General features: G+C 39.9%; 2 protein-coding genes across 3 annotated transcripts in view; one reads left to right on the top strand and one right to left on the bottom strand.

The window, feature by feature from the left end:
• LOC129740680 (alpha-mannosidase 2) overlaps window positions 1-25,985 on the bottom strand; it is a 313,476-nt gene that overhangs the window by 67,780 nt on the left and 219,711 nt on the right. The window lies entirely within an intron of this gene.
• On the top strand, window positions 20,549-22,024 carry LOC129738071 (uncharacterized). The gene has a single exon (XM_055729254.1). The coding sequence runs from the start codon at window positions 20,549-20,551 to the stop codon at window positions 22,022-22,024; it is 1,476 nt and encodes a 491-aa protein (XP_055585229.1).

The raw sequence follows: 25,985 nt of genomic DNA, 5'->3' as shown, positions 1-25,985 counted from the left end.
AAAATGAAATTTAATTTTGCAGATTCCGGAGCCTGGTGGCGATCAAAGCCGTCGATGTGGTGTTCCAGGCGAATATGTTGGACAAACAGGCCGCCGAGGAATGATCGTCGCTTGGCCACATCCAGGTCTGAGCTGCTGATTTTCCGGTGTACCTAGACTATATATTTCCTTTCCAGGGAAATAGGAATGCAGACATGTACGTATTATGTTCAGCAAGGACCATATTTATGTCAATTAAATTAACAATAAATAATATGAGAAAGTCTCGATAGCCAAAACACATATTCCATTTTCATCCGAAAAACTTACTCGAACAAAACAAAACGCCTTTGAGTAGTCAGGTATGTAAACGCCTTGAAGTAGGCTGATATTTGAATGCAATGTAGGCTATTAAAATATTTATGTGTGAGATATACCATTTATGTGTCGCATATAAAAATTATTACATTGAATTCTATATGTGTGGGCACGTATTTTCCAAATGGGAATCAAATTGCAAAAATCTATAAGGCAAACACATATCCCCAATATGTCGATTTTTTTGCAGTGTACTAGTCGAGCTCCATCGGTCTATTGCTGGATCTTCTGTCGATACGCTTCATATGCCGCATGTGTTCCTTGCCCACTATTGATCTCTCGCCCTATTGTTTCTCTATCATCACCAGGCTTGTAAGTGGTCACCATCGTTTGAATTTTTCCGGAGACAACCACCACACATCGTTCGTGACAATCGTGGAGAGCGCAATCGTTTGATCGGAGAGCACAAAAATGTCAAATGAAATTTTGATCTTTGGTGTGGTTAGTCGTTTGACTATCATCCCTCTTGCGTAGATAATCGCGATAATCATTCCACATTGTTCGACCAACACATCCAAACATCACCCGGCGCTGCAGAGTGGCGAATTTTTTTTTCAACAGGAGGGAGTGAATAGAAAAGATTGCATTTGCTTATTGAGTCTGTAAGCTCTGCTGCGTGAAAGAGATGGGCGATGTCGTAAACTGTCGGAAATTATGGTCGTTTGACCATCTAATTATCCCTCTCGTGTACCAAGACACGAAATTTCGTTCGACTATCACACAAAGAAGAATGAATGTCGTTTCGTTTGATGGTAGTCGACTGTTCGGCAAGTTTTCGGTCGCATTCGTTTGATGGCACGAACAATGAAACTGATAAAAGCAGGCTGTGCGACTGTCAGAGAAAATGTCGATGGTTTACAAGTCTGATCATCACTTGTGCGCCAGATCTACGGATTTTTCCGGAATTAGAGCACTTCTACGGATCTAAGGATCGATACTTGGAATCTACGGATTTCATCTAATCTACGGATTTGGGTGGTTTACAATGTGGTAACGCTGATCACCACCATCGACTAGGAATTTTAGCCGAGCGTGCACTTGGTCATTAACCGATAGATGCATCATGGTTTCGGACTTGCCCAGGGTTGCCAATGTGTCTTGTTTTTCCGGATTTGCCTGACTTTTGGAGACCCATCCTGATAACCTGATAAGCTTCCGTTTTTTTCTTGATTTTCGGAAATAATCCTGATTCAGCCAGATTTTTAAATTTGATGGAAAATTACATGTTTCAATAAGAATAATGATGTCCATTATAAATTGTAATGTCTTTTTCTGCTTATTGCTTTACCTGGAGCCGTTTGAGTTATACTTCTCCGCTTGAACCGATTACATTCACCAAATCACATGAGTTAGACTTTTCATGTTTCTTTACTTCAATCGATTACAGGCTGCCTTTTATGATCTTAACTTTGTTTAAGAACCGATTGATTGATTGTTTGATTAGAGAGACTTTAAACTTGTTTAAGAATCGAATTGTAAATCTGATCGAGCTTCAAAAATAATTCCAGTTCGGGTATCTTAAATTTGGAGTTCGAATCCATTGATAAAATTTGATCCATAACCAATTTTTCTTAGTTCTTAAAGTTATTTTTGATATTTTAGTTTAAAATTGTATAAAACAAATCCGTCATGATCACATCAAATCACATCACGGAAAAAAAAGCTGTAGGAATTCGCCCAGTAGACCTATCCTTTTGAAAATTTTAGGCAGTAAAATAAAAACTATTAAACAACTTTTGACATTTCTTTTAGATTCATAATTCGAGCACAAGCCCGTATGCTTGCACCTTCCTCTTTACCCCGTCCGTAAGGTTCTGTACAACGTCAGGTTGTAGTTTTTTTTGAACAGAAATCCATTTTCTCTTGAAGTCTGCCTCCGATTTGACAACTTTTGGGTTCTTCCGGAGTGCCTGCTTCATAATCGCCCAATATTTCTCTATTGGGCGTAGCTTCGGCAGGTTGGGCGGGTTCATTTCCTTTGGCACGACCCCGTTGGCTTCTTACCACTCCAACACGTTCTTTGAATAGTGGCACGAAGCGAGATCCGGCCAGAAGATGGTCTAGCCCTCGTCAGGACCCGGCAACGTTACACGTTTTGTCTATATATCGTGTGACCAACATCTTTTAAATATGTGCTCGTGAATCTCGTTTTTAAGCTGTTTTTTCTCAGATTTAAGCTTTTTTGCCTTGCGAGCATAGGAGATGAAAGCTCAAATCTGAGGAAAAAAGCTTAAATCTGTCAAAAAAGGGAAAAAAAAGGGAAATCTGAGAGATGTGCTCTATACGGTTTGAATAAAATTGCCGGGATGTGGCTCTCGTGCTGCTTCAATAGTGATAGTAGATAAGCGCTTCTGTAGGAACTCCTTAAGCTAAACCTGCCCCTTTACCATGCCGGTCGTCACGAAGGGGGCACTTCTCTTTCCGCAAGAGCAGATCGCTTTCAACACCGTGTAAGTTTTGGCAAACTTGGATAGTTTCTGCTGGCGAATCTCTTCCGGAACGCTGAATTTGTCCTCTGCGGTGAAGAACAACAGGCCCGGTAGGTTTCGTCGTCCAGGCAATGCGGCTTCGTCAGCATTTCGGTGTACAGTTTCCGGCCTCGCGTCTTCCCCACCATGTTTTGCCTTTTGTCGCGGTTAGGAGTCTTCTGAACCTTGTATGTACGCAGGCCCTCCCGCTGCTTGGTCCACTGGACGAATGAACTTGACAAATTCAGCTTTTTGGCGACATCCTGGACCGAACTTCTCGGATTGCGTCTAAACTGCTTAACAACGCGCCTGTGATCTTTTTTCACTGACGGAGCATCCATTTTTGCCGTTCTTCACCTTCCGGTCGATGGTTAGGTTCTCGAAGTTTCGTTTTAGTACTCTGCTGACCGTGGGTTGGACGATTCCCAGCATCTTACCGATGTCCCGATGTGACAACTCCGGATTCTCGAAATGAGTGCGCAGAGTTAATTCACGACGCTCTTTTTCGTTCGACGACATTTTTTCCAAATTTACGAAAAATTGACAGTGAAGCATGGCCAACATGATCTTTACACTCTTATCTGATTATAAGCGAAAGCTGAAGATTTAATGCCTAATAATTAAATTTCAACAGCAGTTTTTCCGTGATGCAATTTGATGTGACACACCCTTTAATTTATAAGAATAGTATTCTTAAGTTATTGAATAAATATCAAACAAACAAACAATAACAGATTTAAGGACGACTAACTTCACTTGCATAGAGAACAGACATTGAAAATGCTTCATGAAAATACCTTCAGAAAATTTTGCAACATATCAAAAAGAATCACCAAAAAACCTCTGAAAATTGAAAAAATATACATTAAGTAAATAAGCCTTTATCTCAGAGGAAGGAATAGGAATTGGTGCTAGAAAATGCAAAATAAATGCAATATAAATAATAAAAAAAAAAACAAATAACTTTATAGGGCAAAATTTCATATTCATATTTATACCACTGCAGGATATGCCTAAATAACTAACAGCTCAAGGTGGTTTTTTAGTATATTTTAATCGATCACTGTAGTCAGAGGAATCAACCACCTATGTACGTATATGTATGTCAGAACAAATAGAAATGTTCCGGACGTAGCAGCACAAAGCTCTCAGTTTAAACAGAATTTTCCCAATCAAACGGAAAAACGAACGGACAATATGACCCTTTGTTGATACTTACGGTTTTGGCGGATCCCCATTGCTGCCGATTGCAGCAGAACCAACACATTGTTTGTTTTGGTTCCTCTTGCTATGTTCAATTCGCAATCAAGAACAATAGATCAATGATTGCTGATGACAGGTGATGATGATAAACACGGTACAAATGTTTACATCATCACACGGTTAGGCGAGACTACTCAAATTGGGTTTGTGGTAACACAACAGTGTTGCCAGATATTCTGGGGTAGAATATCTAAGTACTCATTGAGAAATAAGAACTTTCCCGGTTAGGGAATATAAGGAGTGGAAAGTGACAATTAGCTATCGTTTATTAATAAAGTTGTGTTTTAATGTACTAACAGACAAAACATGAATAAAGATAACTCTATTCCATCACTGAAACCTGCGTTTTCAACACCCTCATATCTCACAATCAACACAACAATAATATTCTCAACAATCTGAAATTAATGGAGTTTCAACCTTTTCGAGTAAGAGCAAATATGTTCCATGAGCTAGTTTATGAGATTATCGATAAGTTCTCACTGAGAACTTCTCAGGACTAGTGTGTTCGGAAAACGCGAAGCGTTTCTTTTCGTTTTTCTCACTTTTTTGTAAATTTGTTTGGCGGATATCTTTTTCATAAAGCACCTTTTCTTTACTTTCCGGTTCATCGATCTTTTTTCGTTACAGATTCTATCGTAAAGCTGAAATGGTATTCTTAGTTCTTACACTATTTTTGAATTTGAATATTTTAGTTTAATTTATTCAATATTTTTCTAGTTTGTTAAAGTTGTGAAGAGGAAAAATTCATGCCGGGATGAATGCTTGAACTGTCAATTGAAATCTCGTGAAAAAGTTGAAAAAATCCAATAAGTTTAGGCTGATTTAGTGACAAATTTTAAATCCCAGTTATTCTAAAAATATGTGCTCAAAATAAACACGCATGGACAAATGAACTAACAGTTTAGTGAGTATATGTATCATCGAACTGTGTCGATAATTTATGATATCACCATGATCAATAACTAAAACTTTTTGTAATAGAGACCGAAAATACGTTATCAGCTCTTTTATTTTCTTGGAGCCTGAAAATGTTGGTAATCCTGGACTTGCCGCTACCGACGATCAAATGAAGAAGCAATCAGTTATGCTCGTAAATCGAACATTCTAAAAAAGAAACAACTGCTCACCAGATCAACGGTTCAACGGGTGGTGTGGTTATAGAGAAACAACAAAGAGAGATCAAAGGTGGGCAAAGAACACTTGTGAACAGGGTTGCCAGTGTGCCTGATTATTCAGTATTTGCCTTATTTTCTGAAGTCCGTCTTGATAACCTGATAAGCTTCCGTTTTTTTCTCTGATTTTTAAAAGTATGCCTAATTTTGCCTGATTTTTTTTTAATTTTCATGGAGAACTAGGTACATATGTGTTTCAATACACATTTAAGCTCTAATCCATCCTAGAGTGGGATTTCTGGAACCCCCAATGGAATTACAATTTGAAAATTTGAAGAATATTTTGAATTTTCAAAACATAGTAACGTAACTCAAATTTCGGATAATCAGTCAATATTTTGTTTTAAACACTTGTTTTCATGTTATTCAAGATAAAAAAAATCGTAAAGGGTAATACAATCAAAATTTGGTCCATGATGTATTTCTTTCAATTTTGCATTTAAAAATCTGAACACCCCTCATTTTGAAGGAGTGTGTGTGTGTAGAATGTTGCTCCTATTTTGATTTTGGAATTCACTCTTCAGTTGTCAAAATGCCGTCAAAGGAAGAAGAGCAGCGTATCAAAATTTTGCTCGCGCGTCGCGAAAATCCGAGCTACTCGCAAGCAAAGCTGGCAAAATCGCTAAAAGTTGCCAAATCAACCGTTACAAATGTAATTAAAGTGTTTGGGGAACGTTTGTCGACAGCCAGGAAGTCTGGATCGGGGGGAAATTGAATACCGGAAGCCGCTGAGACGACAAAGCGAGTTGCCGGTAGTTTAAAGCGAAACCCTAACCGCTCTCTCCGAGATGCCGCAAATAAGCTGGGTGTATCGTCTAGAACTGTGCATCGAGCCAAAAAACGAGCCGGACTATCGACTTACAAGAAGGTAGTGACTCCAAATCGCGATAATAAACAAAATACGACGGCCAAAGCGTGACGCCCGAGGCTGTACTCGACGATGCTGACGAAGTTTGACTGCGTTGTAATGGACGACGAAACCTACGTCAAAGCCGACTACAAGCAGCTTTCGAGACAGGAGTTTTATACGGTAAAAGGAAGGAGAAATGTAGCAGATATTTTCAAGCGCATGAAACTGTCAAAGTTCGCGAAGAAATATTTGGTTTGGCAAGCCATCTGTACCTGTGGCTTGAAAAGCAGCATTTTCATATCTTCCGGGACTGTCAACCAAGAAATTTACGTGAAAGAGTGTTTGAATAAACGTCTGCTGAATTTCCTGAAGAAACACGGTTGTTCCGTACTGTTTTGGCCGGATTTGGCATCTTTCCATTACGGTAAAAAGGCCATGGAGTGGTACGCCGCCAACAACGCGCAGGTGGTTCCCAAGGACAAGAACCCTCCCAACACGCCAGAAGACCACCTACCCTGTCTTAGTTTGCCCAGCTGATGAAACTCGAAGAAAATTTATGTTGAAAATTTCATGATGGACATGTTAATAATTTTTTTGAGTTTTTTTTTAAAGATTATGGTTACATAAAAATGTAAAAGGAGGTGTTAAACTTACATTTCAATCGATCAACCGCTGAAACTGTTTTAGGCACTGGTGAAAAATTTTTAACGGTTGATTAGAAATTTGACGTAATTTAACATATTTTAGCTTCATTAGATTCCAACTACACGAAACACAGATTTTTCGACGAATTTTCAAAGATAATAGTTTTTCTTTTTAACTTTTTGTCAATCTTCGTTTTCTCTGATTATTTTGAGACCTATATTTACTTAGAACAAGATTTTGTGTATGTAAACTCAATATTTTTGGAATATAATTATATTCACAAGAAAGGTTATCTCATACCGATTCTAGTGAAGTAATTTCTGTGATGTTTCTTGAAAAGATATGAGGAAGATTCAACTCTATCTATCGAACAAATGACCCGTTATGGCTTGGTGACGCGTTATGAAGCCAATTCCCCATTGATCAATTCCTTGAACTGCCAGCACCAGTGTTTTCGGATAACCTGTGTGCTGTGCTGTTTCACTGAATCATTCGGGATCAGATAAACTTACTTGCAGGTGCCTAGGTTGAGAAAAAATGAATCAATTCATCTGCTGCTGAAACAATCCTAAACAACCATTCCACAGTTGTTTGTTTTAAGCTCTGGATTAACTTTTCTGACAACAAATGTTCGGATTACGTTATTCCCAACTGCATCGAAACAACTGCTTGGAACAAAATTGATGATTGTGTTGTTATTTTCTTTTTGAGAACGTAGATTATTTTCGATAAGTTCATTTTATTTCGAAGATTTCATATCACACACTGGGAAAATGGTTCCAATAATTCCAGACTTCGAAAAAAAATAATAAAGGATTTTTTTTAAATTATCTGTTTTCCATGTATTTTTGTAAAAATAGAAATAGGATGGACAGGAAAAATATTTCTCGGATAGTTTCAGACCCCCTTTCCTCTTTCCAGTGTTAAGAAAGAAAGGGGAAGTTAGTCGAAATATAAAAAAATAAAGTAAACAAAAAAAAAGTTAAAGCAAAAGGTGTTGGAGGACTACAATTTTGTTCAAAACTACTCGTCGTCTTCATGAAAGTTGTTCATAGATTCAAAATCTTTGCTTCAATTAAGTTTTTAAATGTTTAAAGTGTTGCCAAAATTAAATATGGTTTTTAAAAGGAAATTTAAGCCATGTTTTTACAAATCAGACTAAATTTTGACTCAATTTGATATTCTGGTTGGATTCAATTTGAATTGAATTCACATCGGTTGATTGCATCCCGAATGTCGGGCTGATTAATCGGCCAAAACGTAGACTTGTAGCTGACAATTGTCCACTTGCTGTCACTTGTTTCGAGCACCCCCGTCTACATTTGGCAATGTACGACCTGTCAGGCTTTTCATTTGCACACGTACGTACCCGTACTTAATGTGATATCGTTTCAATTCTCTTTGGCTGCTAATTTGCTCATGGCCAGACTGTCGTTTCGATTTCTGTGACGCCTTGACATTTTGCCTCGGCCAACCAACACTACCTTCTTGTTGTTTCCTTGCTTGGGCCTATGACAAGTCAGGTGGATTCGAACAGGAAAAACACTTCCCGTTGGCTTCCTCAATGACCGATTAAGGCTGAACTGAACAAACACAAACACCGATCAGAACGTGGCGAATGGGGCTATCCTTAAACGATATCCCGCTGTTATGGCACTGACAGGAGTCATGCTCATGTCTACAGTTTCCTTTCCCTTCGCTCGTTTGTTGACGCCATCATAATTATCACCGGTTTAACGGGAAATTGTCTCGGAAGTGTCCTAGCCACCAGTTCACATCAGTGGCTCTTAGGCTCTGTTTGGTATTAAGGGCAAACACGAAAGGGGTTTTCCATCGGGAGCGGAAAAAAGGTTCCCGGTTTTTCATCACGCAACGAACCCTGAGCTACGCTCCAGCCAACTTCTATTCCTGTCAAAAACAAAACAAACTCGACAGTCTGCTGGAAAAACGTCACTCGACAGGGCGCTACCAGATATGCCTCGAGACCTACCTATTCACTCACGTTACCCGATATCATCATCGGTAGTTCAGCTCTGTTGGAGCCATGAAGAAGTAAACATGATCACTTAACCTTCCCGAAGCCTCCGTTATTGGCCTTTGGCACACTGTCCTCAGTGCTCGTATTAGGGCTACAGTACTTGACAAATTTAGTGAAATTCGAATTCTCAAGAGAAGTTATACCACTTTTATTGCCATGTGGTGGCTCAATTCGAAAATAACCGTAAATCCACGTTGCGCTTAGCTTCGTTATGAGTTCATTCTTAAAAAATACGAACACTCAGATGACGATAAAAAAGAATTCATCTGGATTTTGAAATAGGCCCATTGCATGAATTTTTGCTGGATTTGCGTAAAGCATTTTCCTCATGAACCAAAACAATTCGTCTTGAGGTATATCAGCAGCAGCCTTAGTAATCTGCGCTTTTCCTTTATTTCCGTCTTATTCACAGGAAGAAGAAACAAGCATAGTAGCTGCCTTAATAATCCACGCTTTTCCTGTCTCTCCGTCTTATTCACCGGAAAAACAAACAAGCATAGCAGAAGCTTTAATTATCTGCGCTTTTCCTGTCTCTCCGTCGAATTCCAGACTTCGAAAAAAAATAATAAAGGATTTTTTTTAAATTATCTGTTTTCCATGTATTTTTGTAAAAATAGAAATAGGATGGACAGGAAAAATATTTCTCGGATAGTTTCAGACCCCCTTTCCTCTTTCCAGTGTTAAGAAAGAAAGGGGAAGTTAGTCGAAATATAAAAAAATAAAGTAAACAAAAAAAAAGTTAAAGCAAAAGGTGTTGGAGGACTACAATTTTGTTCAAAACTACTCGTCGTCTTCATGAAAGTTGTTCATAGATTCAAAATCTTTGCTTCAATTAAGTTTTTAAATGTTTAAAGTGTTGCCAAAATTAAATATGGTTTTTAAAAGGAAATTTAAGCCATGTTTTTACAAATCAGACTAAATTTTGACTCAATTTGATATTCTGGTTGGATTCAATTTGAATTGAATTCACATCGGTTGATTGCATCCCGAATGTCGGGCTGATTAATCGGCCAAAACGTAGACTTGTAGCTGACAATTGTCCACTTGCTGTCACTTGTTTCGAGCACCCCCGTCTACATTTGGCAATGTACGACCTGTCAGGCTTTTCATTTGCACACGTACGTACCCGTACTTAATGTGATATCGTTTCAATTCTCTTTGGCTGCTAATTTGCTCATGGCCAGACTGTCGTTTCGATTTCTGTGACGCCTTGACATTTTGCCTCGGCCAACCAACACTACCTTCTTGTTGTTTCCTTGCTTGGGCCTATGACAAGTCAGGTGGATTCGAACAGGAAAAACACTTCGCACGATCGTTCGCACGTGTGAACCACGTTAACGATCTTGGCGTAATCTTAGATCAGCGCCTCGAATTCAAGGCACACACCAACTATGTGATTGACAAAGCATCCAGAAGCCTCGGTTTCATTTTTAGAGTGGCGAAGGACTTCAAGGACGTGTATTGCTTGAAAAGCTTATACTGCAGCATTGTTCGTTCCATCCTTGAATACGCTTCAGCTGTCTGGTGTCCCTACTACCAGAACGGTGTCGATCGGCTCGAGACCATTCAGCGGCGATTCTTGCGATATGCCCTTAGACACCTGAACTGGCAAGACCCTTTTCGCTTGCCTAGCTACGAAAATCGATGCCGCCTCTTAGATATCGACACCCTTCAAGCCCGCAGACAAGCAACACGTGCCTCATTTGTCGCCGACCTCCTGACATCGCGAATCGACTGTCCCACGCTTTTGGAGGCTATTCCGCTTAGTGTACGACCCCGTGGATTCAGGAATCAGGATCTTCAATTGTACATTCCCTTTCGAATGAACAATTACGGAGCTAACAGCGCCCTCATCGGTGCAATGAAATCTTTCAACCGTTTTTCGGAGCATTTTGACTTCGACATTTCGAGGGATGTTTTCCGAAGAAAAGTGATTAGGGCCTTGAGATCCCCGTAGTTAGATTTAAATGTTTTGTTTTTAACCTTAATTTTAAGTAATCATTGGGATCAACATGTGATCCGTTGATCAGAAATAAATAACAAATAACAAATTTACCGGGGAAACAAACAAGCACAGCAGCAGCCTTAACAATCTGCGCTTTTCCTGTCTCTCCGTCTTATTCACCGGAGAAGCAAACAATCATAGCAGCAGCCTTGACAATCTGCGCTTCTCCTGTCTCTCCATCTTATTCACCGGAGGAACAAACAAGCATAGAAGCGACCTTAATAATCTTCGCTCTTCCTGTGTTTCCGTCTTATTTACCGGAAGAACAAACACGCATTGCAGCAGCTTTTAAAATCTGCGCATCTCCTGTCTATCCATCTTATTCACCGGAAGAACAAACAAGCAATGCAGTGGCCTTAAAAATCTTCGCTATCCTGTATTTCCGTCTTATTCACTGGAAGAACAAACAAGCATAACGGTCGCCTCAACAATTTGCTATTTTCCTGTCTCTCCGCCTTATTCACCGGAGGTACAACAATTTGAGCAGCAATTTTTATAATCTGTGCTTTTCCTGTCTCTCTGTCTTATTCACCGGAGGAACAAACAAGCATAGCAGCGGGCTATAAAATCTGCGCCTTCCCTGTCTCCCCGTCTTTTTCACCGGAAGAACAAACAAGCAAAGCAGCAGCCTTGATAATCTGCGCTTCTCCTGCCTGTCCATCTTATTCACCGGAAAAACAAACAAGCATAGCAGCGGCCTTGATAATCTGCGCTTTCCCTGTCTGTCCATCTTATTCACCGGAGGAACAAACAAGCAAAGCAGTTGTCTTAATGATCTGCGCTTTCCCTGTCTCTCCGTCCTATTCTCCGGAGGAACAAACAAGCATAGGAGCAGCCTTAAAAACCTGCGCTTTTGCTGTCGCTCCATCTTATTCACAAGAACATCAAATAAGCATAGCAGCAGCTTAAAAATTCTGCGCTTCTCCTGTCTTTCCGTCTTTTTCATCGGAAGAACAAACAAGCATAGAAGAGGCCATAATAATCTTCGCTGTTCCTGTGTTTCCGTCTCATTCACCGGAAGAACTCCTGTCTGTCCATCTTTTTCATCGGAAGAACAAACAAGCATAGCAGTGGTCTTAAAAATCTTCACCTTTCCTGTATTTCCGCCTTATTCACTGAAGGAACAAACAAGCATTGCAGTCGCCTTAACAATTTGCAATTTTTTTGTCTCTCCGTCTTATTCACCGGAGGAACAATAATTAGAGCAGCCATTTTAATAATCTACGCTTTTCCTGTCTCTCTGTCTTATTCACCGAAGAAATAAACAAGCATAGCAGCGGACTATAAAATCTTCGCCTTCCCTGTCCCCTCGTCTTATTCATCGGAGGAACAAACAAGCACAGCAGCAACCTTGATAATCTGCGCTTATCCTGTCTGTCCATCTTATTCACCAGAAAAACAAACAAGCACAGCAACGGCCTCAATAATCTGCGCCTTCCCTGTCTCTCCATCTTATTCACCGGAGGAACAAACAAGCATAGGAGCAGTCTTAAAACCTGCGCTTTTGCTGTCGCTCCATCTTATTCACAAGAACATCAAATAAGCATAGCAGCAGCCTAAAAATTCTGCGCTTCTCCTGTCTTTCCGTCTTTTTCAACGGAAGAACAAACAAGCATAGAAGAGGCCATAATAATCTTCGCTGTTCCTGTGTTTCCGTCTTATTCACCGGAAGAACTCCTGTCTGTCCATCTTTTTCATCGGAAGAACAAACAAGCATAGCAGTGGCCTTAAAAAATCTTCACCTTTCCTGTATTTCCGCCTTATTCACTGAAGGCACAAACAAGCATTGCAGTCGCCTTAACAAATTGCAATGTTTCTGTCTCTCCGTGTCATTCACCGGAGGAACAATAATTAGAGCAGCCATTTTAATAATCTGCGCTTTTCCTGTCTCTCTGTCTTATTCACCGAAGAAATAAAGAAGCATAACAGCAGGCTATAAAATCTGCGCCTTCCCTGTCTCCTCGTCTTATTCATCGGAGGAACAAACAAGCACAGCAGCAACCTTGATAATCTGCGCTTATCCTGTCTGTCCATCTTATTCATCGGAAAAACAAACAAGCATAGCAACGGCCTCAATAATCTGTGCTTTCCCTGTCTCTCCATCTTATTCACCGGAGGAACAAACAAGCAAAGCAGCAGCCTTGATAATCTGCGCTTTCCCTGTCTGTCCATCTTATTCACAGGAAAATCAAACAAGCATAGCAGCGGCCTTAATAATCTGCGCTTTCCTCTGGGTCTTTCCGTCTTATTCACCGGAGGAACAAACAAGCACAGCACCAGCCTTGACAATCTGCGCTTCTCCTGTCTCTCCGTCTTATTCACCGGAGGAACAAACAAGCGTTGCAGTAGCCCTAACAATTTGCGATTTTCCTGTCTCTCCGTCTTATTCACCAGAGGAACAACAATTTGAGCAGCAGTTTTGAAAATCTGCGTTTTTTTGTCTCTCCGTCTGATTCACCGGAGGAACAAACAAGCATAGCAGTGGCCTTAAAAATCTTCGCTTTTCCTGTCTCTCCATCTGATTTACCAGAAGAACAAACAAGCAGAGACATATAACAATTTTTCGCACGAACATCAACGATTGCTGGGAAAAACAGCAACTAAAATTGCAACTAAGATTGCGCCATTGCGTGAATTGACGATAATTCTGATTCCTAAATCAAAATTCTCATAAACACTCTCTGTCACTCATAAGATTAGACCAATGCTACATGATTTGTGTTGTTGTTTACACTTTGTAGCTTCTCTTTCAGTGTTGCCATATATCTGTTTTGTATATTTTAATAACTTTTACTATTTAATTTTAACATTTTTTATATCATCACTAAAGTTATTTTATCGTCAACAATTCCATGGATAAAACAATGATTTTCTAGGATTTCCAAAATCAACCTTCCTTCTAAGTTAAGGCAGGGTCCACTTTTATGATCCGGGCAGTAATTTCTCTATACGATATCTCAGAAAGAGTTAAAGTTACATCCAAAAAAAGAGGTTGAAACGTTTTAATGCCGATTGGAGCTAACTCTATGCTAAAACGTGCATCGAGCCAAAGATGGCATGATTGCCTTTGTGGCTTCTGAATTATGCAATCATTTAAGCGAAACTAGAAATTATGTTCATAGATTTTCATCCCATTTCACAATTCATCAATTCAATTCATCATCTTCCTTCCTACACGAAGCAAATCTATGAAAATATATACTTTTCTTTAGTGATTATGTCTAGAAAATCGATTGACGTTGTTTCAGACACCGCACAAGTTTACGAACGGAGATATACTTTTTTTTAACCCCTAACTCCCCAATATTTTGTAAACAACACAGAAAAACACTGGTTTTGGCTTCAAAATTTTGAACTAAAACATACTTTTCTTGTGAGATTTTTTTCGAAGAATTAAACGAGAACTGTTTGAGCTACCACACGCTTCGGAAAATGGAGCTATGGCTGATTTTACCCTCGATTCCCCTATATTTGACAGCTAATTATGATAGAAGTATCATCGGACCTGAAATTTTTGAACCAAATGAGACCTATTTTTTGTGTTATTTTTTCACAAAGAACACTGGTTTGGACTACTAAATATTGAGCTAAAAAAGACCTTTCTTGTGAGATTTTTTTTTTTTTTTTTGAGAAAATCAATGAAGGCTATTTGAGCTACCAAACGCTTCGGAAAGTGGAGTTATGGCTAATTTTACCCTCGATTCCCCTATATTTTTCAGTTAAAATATAGGCCGCCGACCGTGGCCTAGAGGATAGCGTTCAAGTCTTCTAAGCCGGAGGTCATGAGATCAAGTCCTGATCACGGCAAACATCTTTCTGTGGGTGGTGGTGTAAGCATTAGTAAAATGCTAGCCATTATATCCTTGAAAGATGTACGCTTAGTCTTAAGTAGAATTTAGATCTCTTCAAAGAAACATGAAGTTTCACTGAGATCCTATATGTGTGTGTTCGTTTTTTTTTTAAAAAACGAAAAAGTTAATAATGCAAAAATTATCTTCGGACTTGAAAGTTTTGGACCAAATGGGACCTATTTTGTGTGAATTTTTCGAAGGAATTGAATGATGATTTTCTGAGCTATCGCACGCATTGGAAAGTGGAGTTTTAGCTGTTTTACCCTCAATTCTCCTTATTTTTTAATATATTTCAGAAAAGCATGTTCGGATTTGAACATTTTTAACCAAATGACAGCTATTTTGTGTGATTATTTTGAGGAATCAAATGATGGTTATTTGAGCTTCGGCACGCAACGGGAAAATGGAGATGTGGTTGTTTTTACCTTCAATTTTCCTGCATTTTTTTTTATTTAATTCAGAAAAAACGCATGATCGAACTTCATAATTTTGAACAAAATGAGACCTTACAGATGTGATTTTTTCGGGAAATCAAATGAAGGCAATTTCAGCCACTTCACGCTTCGGAAAGTGGAGTTATGGCTGTTTTGCCCTCATTTTGAAGAAAGTTCAGAAAAAAATTGTTTGGACTCGGAAATTTTGGAGCATTTCTGATGTAGAGAATCGATATAATTTTCGACTCGGGGACACTGAGTTTTTCTGAAGGCTTATCTGGCCGGTTGCGGAATGAAATATGCCAAAATTATCGGATCGTGGTTTGCGGCATATGGGAGGAAGCTCTTGACCCCAGATTAAGGGAAATGAGAATTGATACTTGAAAAGTGAGAAGCGAGACATGCAATGTGAGGAATGAGAAGGAAGAAGGAAGAAGTTAAAAGTGAGAAGTGAGAAGTGCAAGTGCAAGTGAGAAATTTAAAGTGAGGAGTGAGATTTAAAAAACAAGACGTGAGAAGTTTAAAGTTAGATGTGAAAAGTTACGTTCCATATCTCACTTTTTACTTCTCATTTGTCTCGTCTTATTTCTCACGCCTGGCTTCTCCATGCTCATATAACTTTTCACACTACTCACGTCTAACGTCTCACTTCTCATTTTCACTTCTAATTTCTCACTTCTCTGTAGGTTGAGGCTGAAAGCTTCCTTCCAATATGACCACGATCCGAAGATTTCGACATATTTCACTCCGGAATAGGACAAAATGGCAATGGCTACGATCCAGTGTCCCTGATTTCCTATATGTTGAGGCCAAGAAATTTCCTCCAATATGCTGCAGGTCACAATCTGAAAAGTTTGGCATTTGGAGAACATGTTAAAAAAAATTAAAAAAAATACCGAGTTCGTCGATATGTTACTGTGTAGCCTAGTTCCTCTAGTCAGGATAACCCGAGTCCGTGTTAAATATTATTCTTACCTACTGCATATTTTTGTGCTCAACTATCACATCGAGATAAAAAAGCGAGGAAAATTCTGAAAGGTCCTCAACTCATCTTGATGTTCCAATGATGAGTTGAGGCTGTAAAAAAATGATGAAACAATTGCTGCAGCACAAATGTGAAAAACACAAACGATAGAAAAACTCTTAGAAGTGATGCAAACCATTTGCCTGAAGCTGTTTCGAATGACAGGTGCATGTTAGAGCGGAAGTAGAAGGTGAGTTTTATGGGCATCCGTTGTAGGCACGATTCAATTAAAATTTATAGAAAAATCAATTTTTCAAATCGTGCTACGTGCGGGCACTCTGATCCGGAGGGTTTCTCTCACTTTCGCCCTGACTTTTTCCCTGTATCAATTCACAACTGGTTTTGTGGCTCCACAATAACACTGTAATTGAGTGGGCTATCGGGGCCAGTTGGCTTTGAATTGAATTGTTTTCAATGGCCGATTCCCCTCACTCATCCTTTGGGCGTTCTATTCAGACGAGTAATTAAACAGGATGGCCCGATGGCTGATACAGGATCCCATTGACTTTGTCAGGCATATGATCGAAAGGTGATTTGTTTGCTTTTAAATTTAACTGGACCTATTGGAGTTTGATATAATCAATTCATACTCATGGTAGAAGCCGCAAATTGATTTACTTAGTGGGAAAAATTGATTGATTCTCCAATCAAAAAACTTTTCCTAGGAAATATTTAAACCTTTTTTCAATAGAATTTTAAACGAAATCAAACAGTTTGCTTAAGCAGATTATGATTGTTGCAATCAAACTTAAACTTTGAAACATATAATTGGTAACGAATTGCCATTAACAAATAAACGTCCCACTTTGTTAACTTGAATGGGAAATCAACTTTTATTCTCAACTAAATTACAATCTAGTTAATTGCAAATGTAAATTTATATGCCAAACATCCTAAAATGATTAAAGCAAAACTACAGCTTTCCCATTGCGTGCCTTCACCTCCAACTGCAATGGAGTGTTCACTCAATAATCGATTGACTTGCAATATAAACAATGAGCAACCACCGACTGCCCGGTGATGGGAAGCTCGTTCATTGAAGTGCAACAGCAACTTGCAGTATTCAATGGGCTTTCGTTGATATTAATTGTCCGATGGCTCGTTCGGTATTCACGATTCGCAGTTCTAGATCAATTCATACATCAAGTGCAGACACATTTACCACCGCATCGAGATTGGGTCTCATCTCGTTTACAGTTCATTAAATTGGAAATCACCGAACCTACCCGTGGCAAACGATGGCAATATTACACTCGATTAATGAATAATGAAAGTTGAACATTGAATTAGTTTTGGAAATAAATTGAACGACTCGTCCAAGATAAACATAAACCTTGTTTTGAAAATGCGATAATTCAATAGTTGAGAAATCCAAGCTCCAGTCTGTTGAGTTCCTTCGACGAACCGGGGGAAGTCAACCCATATGTTTGCATTCAGCCAATAGTCTCGGATTTACCAACTATTTTCAATACCTCGTACAGTTCACAGGCAGGGGCATCGATGCAGCTGATTGGAATGACGAACGTTTCGATTCAGGTGCACCCGTGTATAATGAGAACGACATTGCGTGATTTAGAGTCATTAAAGAGGTAGTTTGAAGTATTTTCTGCGATGTACTTTGCGAATCTCACATGACGGGTATAAGATATAAAGTAATTCAAATGTTTAAAATTAGCTGAATTTATTTGTCTTGATGTTTGAATCTTAACGGTTTGACAATTTAAGTTTTAGAAACAAAAACCTAGAACACTTCTCGCTTATTAAAACATATGAATTTTACTTTCGTCAAGAAATACAGTAGTTTGGAAAAAAATGAACAACTCAACACGATTTTTCATAAATGTCATACAGATAAAGATCAGTCGAAAAGTAACCTTGATTGGAAGCTAATTGTACGGCTAACGCGTCGCGGAAAAATCGTTGATCTAACCAAAAACACCCCCAAAGGGAAACGAGGGAACCGCTCTCCGCCGAATATGGAGTCAAAAAAGTTCATCAGTACCGCCGCTAATCAGAAAAATACCGATTCAAAAATGATCCAATCGAACAGCGACTCATCTGAATACGAAATCCCTGAAACTCCTGGAACAAATTCGACACTCGGAAGAAGTTCAAGCGAAAACAGTTTATTTCGTCTTGAACGTGAATAATACTTCCTCGCAATCAAGACCTAAGCACGGCCACAACACTCCACCCATCTCAAAAAACAACGTCAGTAACACCTGGAACGGAACTCAGATACTTCAGTTAGCAATCAACCAGCCACCGGAGAAACTACAAACCACTCTAACCAATCCAGCTACTCCAAAACAATACAACGACATGCTTCAACCCGTTTCTACCCCGAGCCACAGTCTCCAGGAGACTGCCGATTTGGAGTCACGAGTAAGTACCCATGTTTATCCTAACCGAACCGAACCCAACGCTGTAAACCATTACAGATCCAACACATGCAGCAACTCGGCCAACAACTAGCACCTACTAACGTTATCACCCAGCTGGGATCCTGGCGAAGGCACAAGCTCGAGACGCTTCCCATCAATTACCAACACAACGTTCCGGAGCACAACAGAACCAGAAAATCCGGGCCTCACTAATCAACAACCTCCCCCGAGCCAACCGCACACAACCGACCATAGCAGCAGCCATAAACCCAGAGCGAAAGTCATAGCTATTCACTGGAATATATGTGGTCTAAGGGGACACCTGGCAGAGCTACAAAATCTCATACTCACCGACAACCCCTCGATAATAGCCCTACAAGAAACTAAATGCAGCATCAATGATTTCCCTACCTGTAACCTCAAAAAAGATTACTGCTGGAAACTCAAATCTGGATCCACCTGCTCATCGCAACATGGAGTAGCTCTGGGTATTCGGTCCGATATACCTCATACATTCTTGACAACAGATACAGATTTGCAGTTGGTGGCAGCTTCTGTAAATCATCCTATCCAAGCAACCTTCGTATCAATCTACCTCTCTCCCAACGGCGCCCCTGAGCAATTCTTTTTAAGTCTTCAGGATATCATGAAAGCACTTCCTTCACCTGTTGTACTGATCGGTGATTTCAACGCCCACAGTCCGGTATGGGGCAGTTGTAAATCAAATAAGATGGGAGAAATGATTGAGCAGTTCATCACTGATCACAACCTTGCACTTCTTAACACAGGAGATCACACCCGTTTGGATCCAGTATCTGGATCTACCTCTCCACTGGATCTTACGTTAACATTTTATTCATTGGGAAACAAGTTCATCTGGAATGTTGACGAGGATTGCAGGGATAGCGACCACTTTCCAGTAAAACTATCTATAAACTCAGACCACCAATCAACTACAATTCGACACCGTTGGATATTGGAGGAAGCTGACTGGGAAAAATTTGAAAAACACATTCAGGAAGCTTTACCACCCCATTTGGAGTTAAATAGTAATGAACTTGTCTCGATTATTAAAAACGCTGCCCACATAAGTATTCCAAGAACATCCGGAAGTATAGGCAAGAAATCCCTACCTTGGTGAAATCCGGAAATAGCTACTCTGATTAAAAGACGACGGAAAAAATTGAGAACCCTAAGAAAACTAGCCAACCATGATCCCCAAAAAAGGGCTGCTTTGAAGGACTTCCAAAACATTCGCAATGCCACACGAGCCGCAATTCGGGAAGCGAAAACGTCGTCATGGGAACAGTTTGTACAAGGTATCAATCCCAATACACCTACCCAGGACATCTGGAGAAGAGTTAATGCTTTACGTGGTCAACGTCGTCTTCATCAATCTTCGCTTCTAATAGATGGAAAAATAATTGAAGATCCCTTAAAAATAGCGAATATTTTTGCAAGTCATTTTGCTGCAACCTCCGCTACCGAAAATTATATTGCCGAATTCCAAATCCGTAAACGTGAAACTGAAAAAACCCATATATCGTTTGAGGAGGGAATCACTTAGCCTTCAACGCTGCTTTTGGAATCGAAGAGCTTTTATGGGCACTGGATCGAAGCCACGGAAAATCCGCCGGATCAGACACCATTAGCTATCCCATCCTGAAACGTCTACCGTATGCTGCAAAATTAGCTCTTTTGAAAGTCTTCAATTGTGTCTGGAACTCCGGTCAGCTACCGGCTAATTGGAAGCACGGCATTGTAATTTCGATCCCTAAACCAGATAAAAACAACAGAATACCAGATAATAATCGCCCGATAACATTGTTGAACTGCATCGGGAAAGTTATGGAAAGAATGGTGAATAGAAGGCTAATCGGTTTTCTGACTGAAAACAAACTCCTCAAAACTGAACAATACGCATTTCTATCGGGCCAGTTCTAAAGGAAAGCATGCATTGTGACATCGCGCTTCTCGATATAAGTAAAGCATACGATCAAGCATGGAGATACCCAATCTTGTCATCTTTAAACTCATGGGGCGTGAAAGGACAGATGGGGAAATACATACAGAGCTTTCTGGAAGATCGAACATTTGTTGTTTCGGTAAACGGCAAGGAATCTGAATCAAAATTACAAGAGAATGGAGTTCCTCAGGGCGCTGTTATATCAGTTACCCTGTTCCTCATTGCCATGAACTCAGTATTAAGCAGAATTCCAATCAACGTCAAGCCTTTAATTTACGCCGATGATATTCTCCTAATGGCATGGGGTAAAGACCAAAAAACTGCGCGAGCAAATATCCAGCAAGCTGTCGACATCATTGACTGCTGGTCAAAAGAAGTAGGATTCACATTGTCTTCGATAAAATCCCAAATTCTACACGTATGTCGCAAAAACAAACACCTAGAAGCCCCTCCTATCCAGATTGATGACCCACAAGTTCAAGAAGTGCAATCAGCTAAAGTCCTTGGCCTAACCATCGACCGACGCCTCCGCTTTGGGGTGCACGCCAGAGAATGTAAGCAATCCTTGGGAGCAACCAGCAGACTGTTCGAAATGATTGGCAATCGCATGACTGGAGCCAACCGACGCACCCTAATGAAGCTCCATCGTAATCTGACAATCCCAAAAATGTTTAATGGTGTCGGATTGTATAGTCTAGGCGGGGGAAAAATTTTAAAAACTCTGGAACCAGCCTACAATTCAATCATTCGTAGTGTAACAGGGGCCTTTAAATCCAGCCCTGTTTTATCGATATACGCTGAATCCGGTCTCTTACCGTTCCGATACACTTATGCCGAACAGCTTAGTCTCAAAGCCATACAAATGTATCAGAGATCTGAGACGCTGGCAGAGAATGCGGTATTTTGCCATCCCATGATTGATCGTACCAATAGAACACTAGAAAACCTTTGCTTAGAAACTTTAAGTCCCATCGAGCCAATTCTACGACATGGTTATCGCCCTTGGCACTTGCGTTCCCCGGAAATCGACTGGACATTTAAAAACTCACTCAAAGCTGGAGTCTCCTCGATCAAAGCAACTAAAATGTTTCGAGAACACGTAATCCGGAAATATAACAGCTTCCATCAAACGATTACGGATAGTTCTGTTGTTGGGAACCAAGTCGGATCAGGAATCTGGTCTAAAACATTTGAATTCAGCAAACGGTTACCGAAGGAGTGCTCTATATTCTCAGCGGAAGCCTGGGGAATTTTAAAAGCCGTTAAAATGGTGACAACATCCAACATACCAACGATTATTTTCTCCGATTCGGCCAGCTGTGTAAATGCCATCGAAGGCGGATCATCAAAACATCCTTGGATTCAGGCGACCGAAATCGAATCCCGAAATAAGAACGTGGTTTTCTGCTGGATCCCTGGACACGCCGGAATTCTCGGTAACGAGAAAGCTGATCAGCTCGCGAACGCTGGTAGATACCTGGAAACGTCCGACATGAAAATTCCTGCACAAGACGCAAAGAGGCAAATTAAATGTAACATACGGAAAATATGGGAAGACCAATGAGTAGCTGAACAGGAAAAATTTCTTAGAAAAGTAAAACCCACAACATTCGCTTGGAAAGACAGGGCGAACAGAGAAGAAAACCGGGCTCTTAGTCGTCTTAGAATCGGACACACGAGACTTACACATTCTGGCCTGTTTAGCAGTGATAAATTCATAGCAACTTGCGAAGTCTGTGGGGTACAACTATCAACAGAGCATATTCTTCTGGACTGCCGAAAATATGAAGATATCAGATCAAATCTTCTCATCAATGGAGATATCAGTGAAGTCCTCTCGAACAAACCGGAAAGTGAGGACATACTAATTTCTTTCCTCAAACAAACGAGACTTCTTCGTCAATTATAAGAACGAAAAAACACCAACTGAAATAACAATATTGTTACAACATAGAAAAATGTAAATCCAATAAGAAACAGACCCGAATGACCCGGGTAGTTAAAAGGTCTGTAATAAATTATAATAATAATAATAATAATACAAATTAGGCCAATTAGGGTAAATTTACAAACGAACAACTCTTGGGAATTTTCCAAAGAATCACGGTAATAATATTTCTGCAGAGTTATCAACGGAAATCTTGTTACTATCGTTATTTCCTCTGAATCAACAAGCTCGGTCAACTTTAGCAATAATTTTATTCCGAAAGACTAGAAAATGTTCACCTCGAAAAACCTCACTAATATTCGTTGTATACAGTTTATTGAAAAAATATTTACACCAGTGGATAGCAATACCAAAATTTATCCTAATATATTGAGCTGATATATTAAACTGGGTCGATTTGGGGTCATTTTTCAACTTCCCAAACTCTGAAGTCAAAACGGCATTGTTTTGGTCCAAAACTCATTCAAATTTTATTTGCAGAATTTTCAAGTAACGTTTACATGAGTAATTTTTCACTTTTTGATTGTTTGGGAATATATTATATTTTGTTCTGAAAAATCAACATCGTTTTTGGTTCTTCAGTAAAACCGAGCTTGATGGTTTTGGTGCGTCTTCCAAGATCGTCACTTCGTATCATATCAGGCTTTAAAGTTATTTTGATGTTGAATAGGGGTATGTCTTTTGACATTGAAAAACAATCATCACTTGCCTCCAGACAGGTGCGATCTGGATTCCAGCTTTTCGATGGTTGAGTTCTCACTTGCTTTCCTCTCTTGCAACAATTCAGCTCCGGGAATTGATCAAATTAAATTGAACTTGTAGAAAAATCTTCCGGATGTCGCCAAATTTCACTTGTTAAATTTATTCAATCGATTCTTGGAGTATAACATTGATTCCCAAGCTTGGAGACAAGTGTGAGTCATTGATATCCAAAAGCCCGGAAAACCAGCGTCCGATCCCAATTCGTACCGGCAAATTGATGGCGAAAATGATTTTGTTCCGATTAGACAAGTGGGCGGAAACAAATGGTCTCCTTTCAGATACTCAATTTGGGTTTCGAAGGGGCAAAGGGACAAACGATTGTCTTGCTTTGCTGTCTCCAGAGATACAAATGGCGTAGGTACGCAAAACGCAAATGGCCTCAGTGTTTCTAGACATAAAGGGAGCTTTTGATGCAGTTTCAATAGAGATTTCGTCAGAGGAGTTGCACTCCCAGGGTCTGCTCCCTCTCTTGAACAACATCTTATACAGCTTGCTTTGTGAGAAACATCTGAACTTTGCTCACGGAGATATTGCAGTTAGAAGAACCTCTTACATGGGCCTTCCGCAGGGTTTATACTTGAGTCCACTTTTGTATAACTTTTACGTAAGTGACATCGACAGTTGTCTCTCTGAAGGCTGCACTCTAAGACAACTTGCAGATGACGGCGCAAGTTCTCTCCAGAAAAAACGGAGTTGGTGGTTTTTTTCTAAAAAGCATAGACCAGCTCAACCACAGCTCCAAATTATTGGCAGAACCATCACTCAATCGAGGTGTTTCAAGTATCTTGGGGTTTGGTTTGATTCCAAGTGTACCTGGAGAGCTCACATTGAGTATTTGAAAGCAAAATGCCAACAAAGAATCAATTTTCTCCGATCAATCACTTTCACCTGGTGGGGAGCCCATCCAGAAGGTCTTATAAAATTATACCGAAAAACTATTCTCTCAGTGATGGAATATGGAAGTTTCTGTTTCCAATCGGCTGCCAAAACACACCTCATTAAACCTCAACGCACAACATGAGTCTTGAAGTTTTGGCAGGCATACTCCCACTGAGAGACCGATTCAGTTTACTATCTCTCCGGTCTCCTCATCAGGTGTGAGGTCATTGAACCCAATTGATTGTGAATTTTGAAAGGTTACTTGAGCAAAATCTTCAAATCAGGTTTATGTCTATATACCATGTCTTATTTCTTTTTTTTCCTTTATTTATTTTTTACAACTTAATAAATATAACAGGCTCCTGATTCGTAATCATATTGGGCCGAAAACTTCTTATGTTTAAATTTGTTTCATATACATAGGTAATAATTTTCTTTTTTTTTTTGTCACATTAAAATCATTTCGTTTCATAGTTATTTCCAGTTGAGGTTACTCCGATTATTTGGGGGACATCCCAGGAAGTTAATCTTATCGGGACCATCTCTTGGGGTTCATCTTGTGGGTCTTGTATTGTGGGGCTCATCTCGTGGGGTTCATCTTGAGGGGCTTATTTCGTGGAGCTCATCTTGAGGGGCTCATCTTGGGGTCGGAGGTTCTCATCGCTTGATTTATAGTTCGATGCACGAGGCTCGTAGCTTGTGGTCCTTAGCTTGTGACCATACCTCATGCTCCTTGACTCTTCATTCGTCTCCAAATTATATGTCTTCATTTCGATGCTGGTAAATCCTTCTTCGTACTCTCCAGCTTGTGTTTGTGACCCAGACTACGACCATTCTTTTTTCCAGTTTGATTTGTCAATGCAGCAGGAAATTCAAGGAATCCCGGACCAACATCGCCCACTTTTGATACCAAGAATTTTCGATGCTATAAATAGACAAACTGAATCAACGGGATTTGGATTTTATAACGAAATAAATAGCGCCTCTTAAAATCTCCAATCACCATGAACTGTGTATATAGCGAATAAGCAGCTATTCACTGGGCTTTGGACAGCGTGTCTTCACGACCTGTTGGACATTTCTATATTGTAACAGATAGTCTGAGCTCTATTGAAGCAATGCACTTAAAAAGACCGGGAAAGCACTCGCCGTACTTCCTCGAGAAGATACGGAATATTTTGAGTGCTTTAACATGTAACCGTTGGGGTATCATGCCCCATCGAGCCAATAGAGGCGAGCCACTTATAGCGATCCTTCTGCGGTTGCGCAAGAAGTTTGTCGAATAAATATCGAAAAATTTTCCGCTTTTTTAATTAGGATAGGACAAAAATTGTTAAGATTAGAGAGATTACCGGGAGTTTATCCTCTGCCTTCGTCGCGATCGGATGTTTTTCTCTCTCCATATTGTGACAAAAGGCAATGATTAGTTTTTTTCTGAAGTGGTGATAAATAACCGTAGTGCTCGCGATGAGCCCATCGCCCGGGGACTATCCGGGTAGAACTGTTCCGGAATGGTTGGACCACGAGACACGGCCGTTTATACTATTTGACCTTGAAAGCTGGAAACGGATACGAGCTACCGAAAAATCCCTTTGTGATCTCACGACTTATTGCAGATCATGTAGGGACCATTGAAGGAGGATTTATAGAACGCAGGAACAACTGGTACGTGCTGAAGATCAGAAATAAAGATCAGAAATAAAGATCAGATTAGATTGCTTGCCAAATTAACTCAACTCGGAAACGGCACCCCAATTTTGGTTGGCCGTCATCCTCAACTAAACCAAAGGAAATTTGTCGTTAAATGTAGAGACTCTACGTCTCTACATTTAACGACAAATTTCCTTTGGTTTAATTGAGGATGACGGCCAACCAAAATTGGGGTGCCGTTTCCGAGTTGAGGCATGTCAGATGAGGGACTTTTAAAAGAACTAAC

Source organism: Uranotaenia lowii, chromosome 1, assembly GCF_029784155.1.
Source record: "Uranotaenia lowii strain MFRU-FL chromosome 1, ASM2978415v1, whole genome shotgun sequence".
NCBI classification, from domain to species: Eukaryota; Metazoa; Arthropoda; class Insecta; order Diptera; family Culicidae; genus Uranotaenia; species Uranotaenia lowii.
The sequence above is the reverse complement of the archived record's forward strand: the minus strand, read 5'-3'. Positions and strand labels throughout refer to the sequence as shown.

Excerpts from the sequence above, each read along its gene's own strand:
- LOC129738071 (XM_055729254.1), top strand. The coding sequence starts at position 20,549 with ATGGGGAAATACATACAGAGCTTTCTGGAAGATCGAACATTTGTTGTT.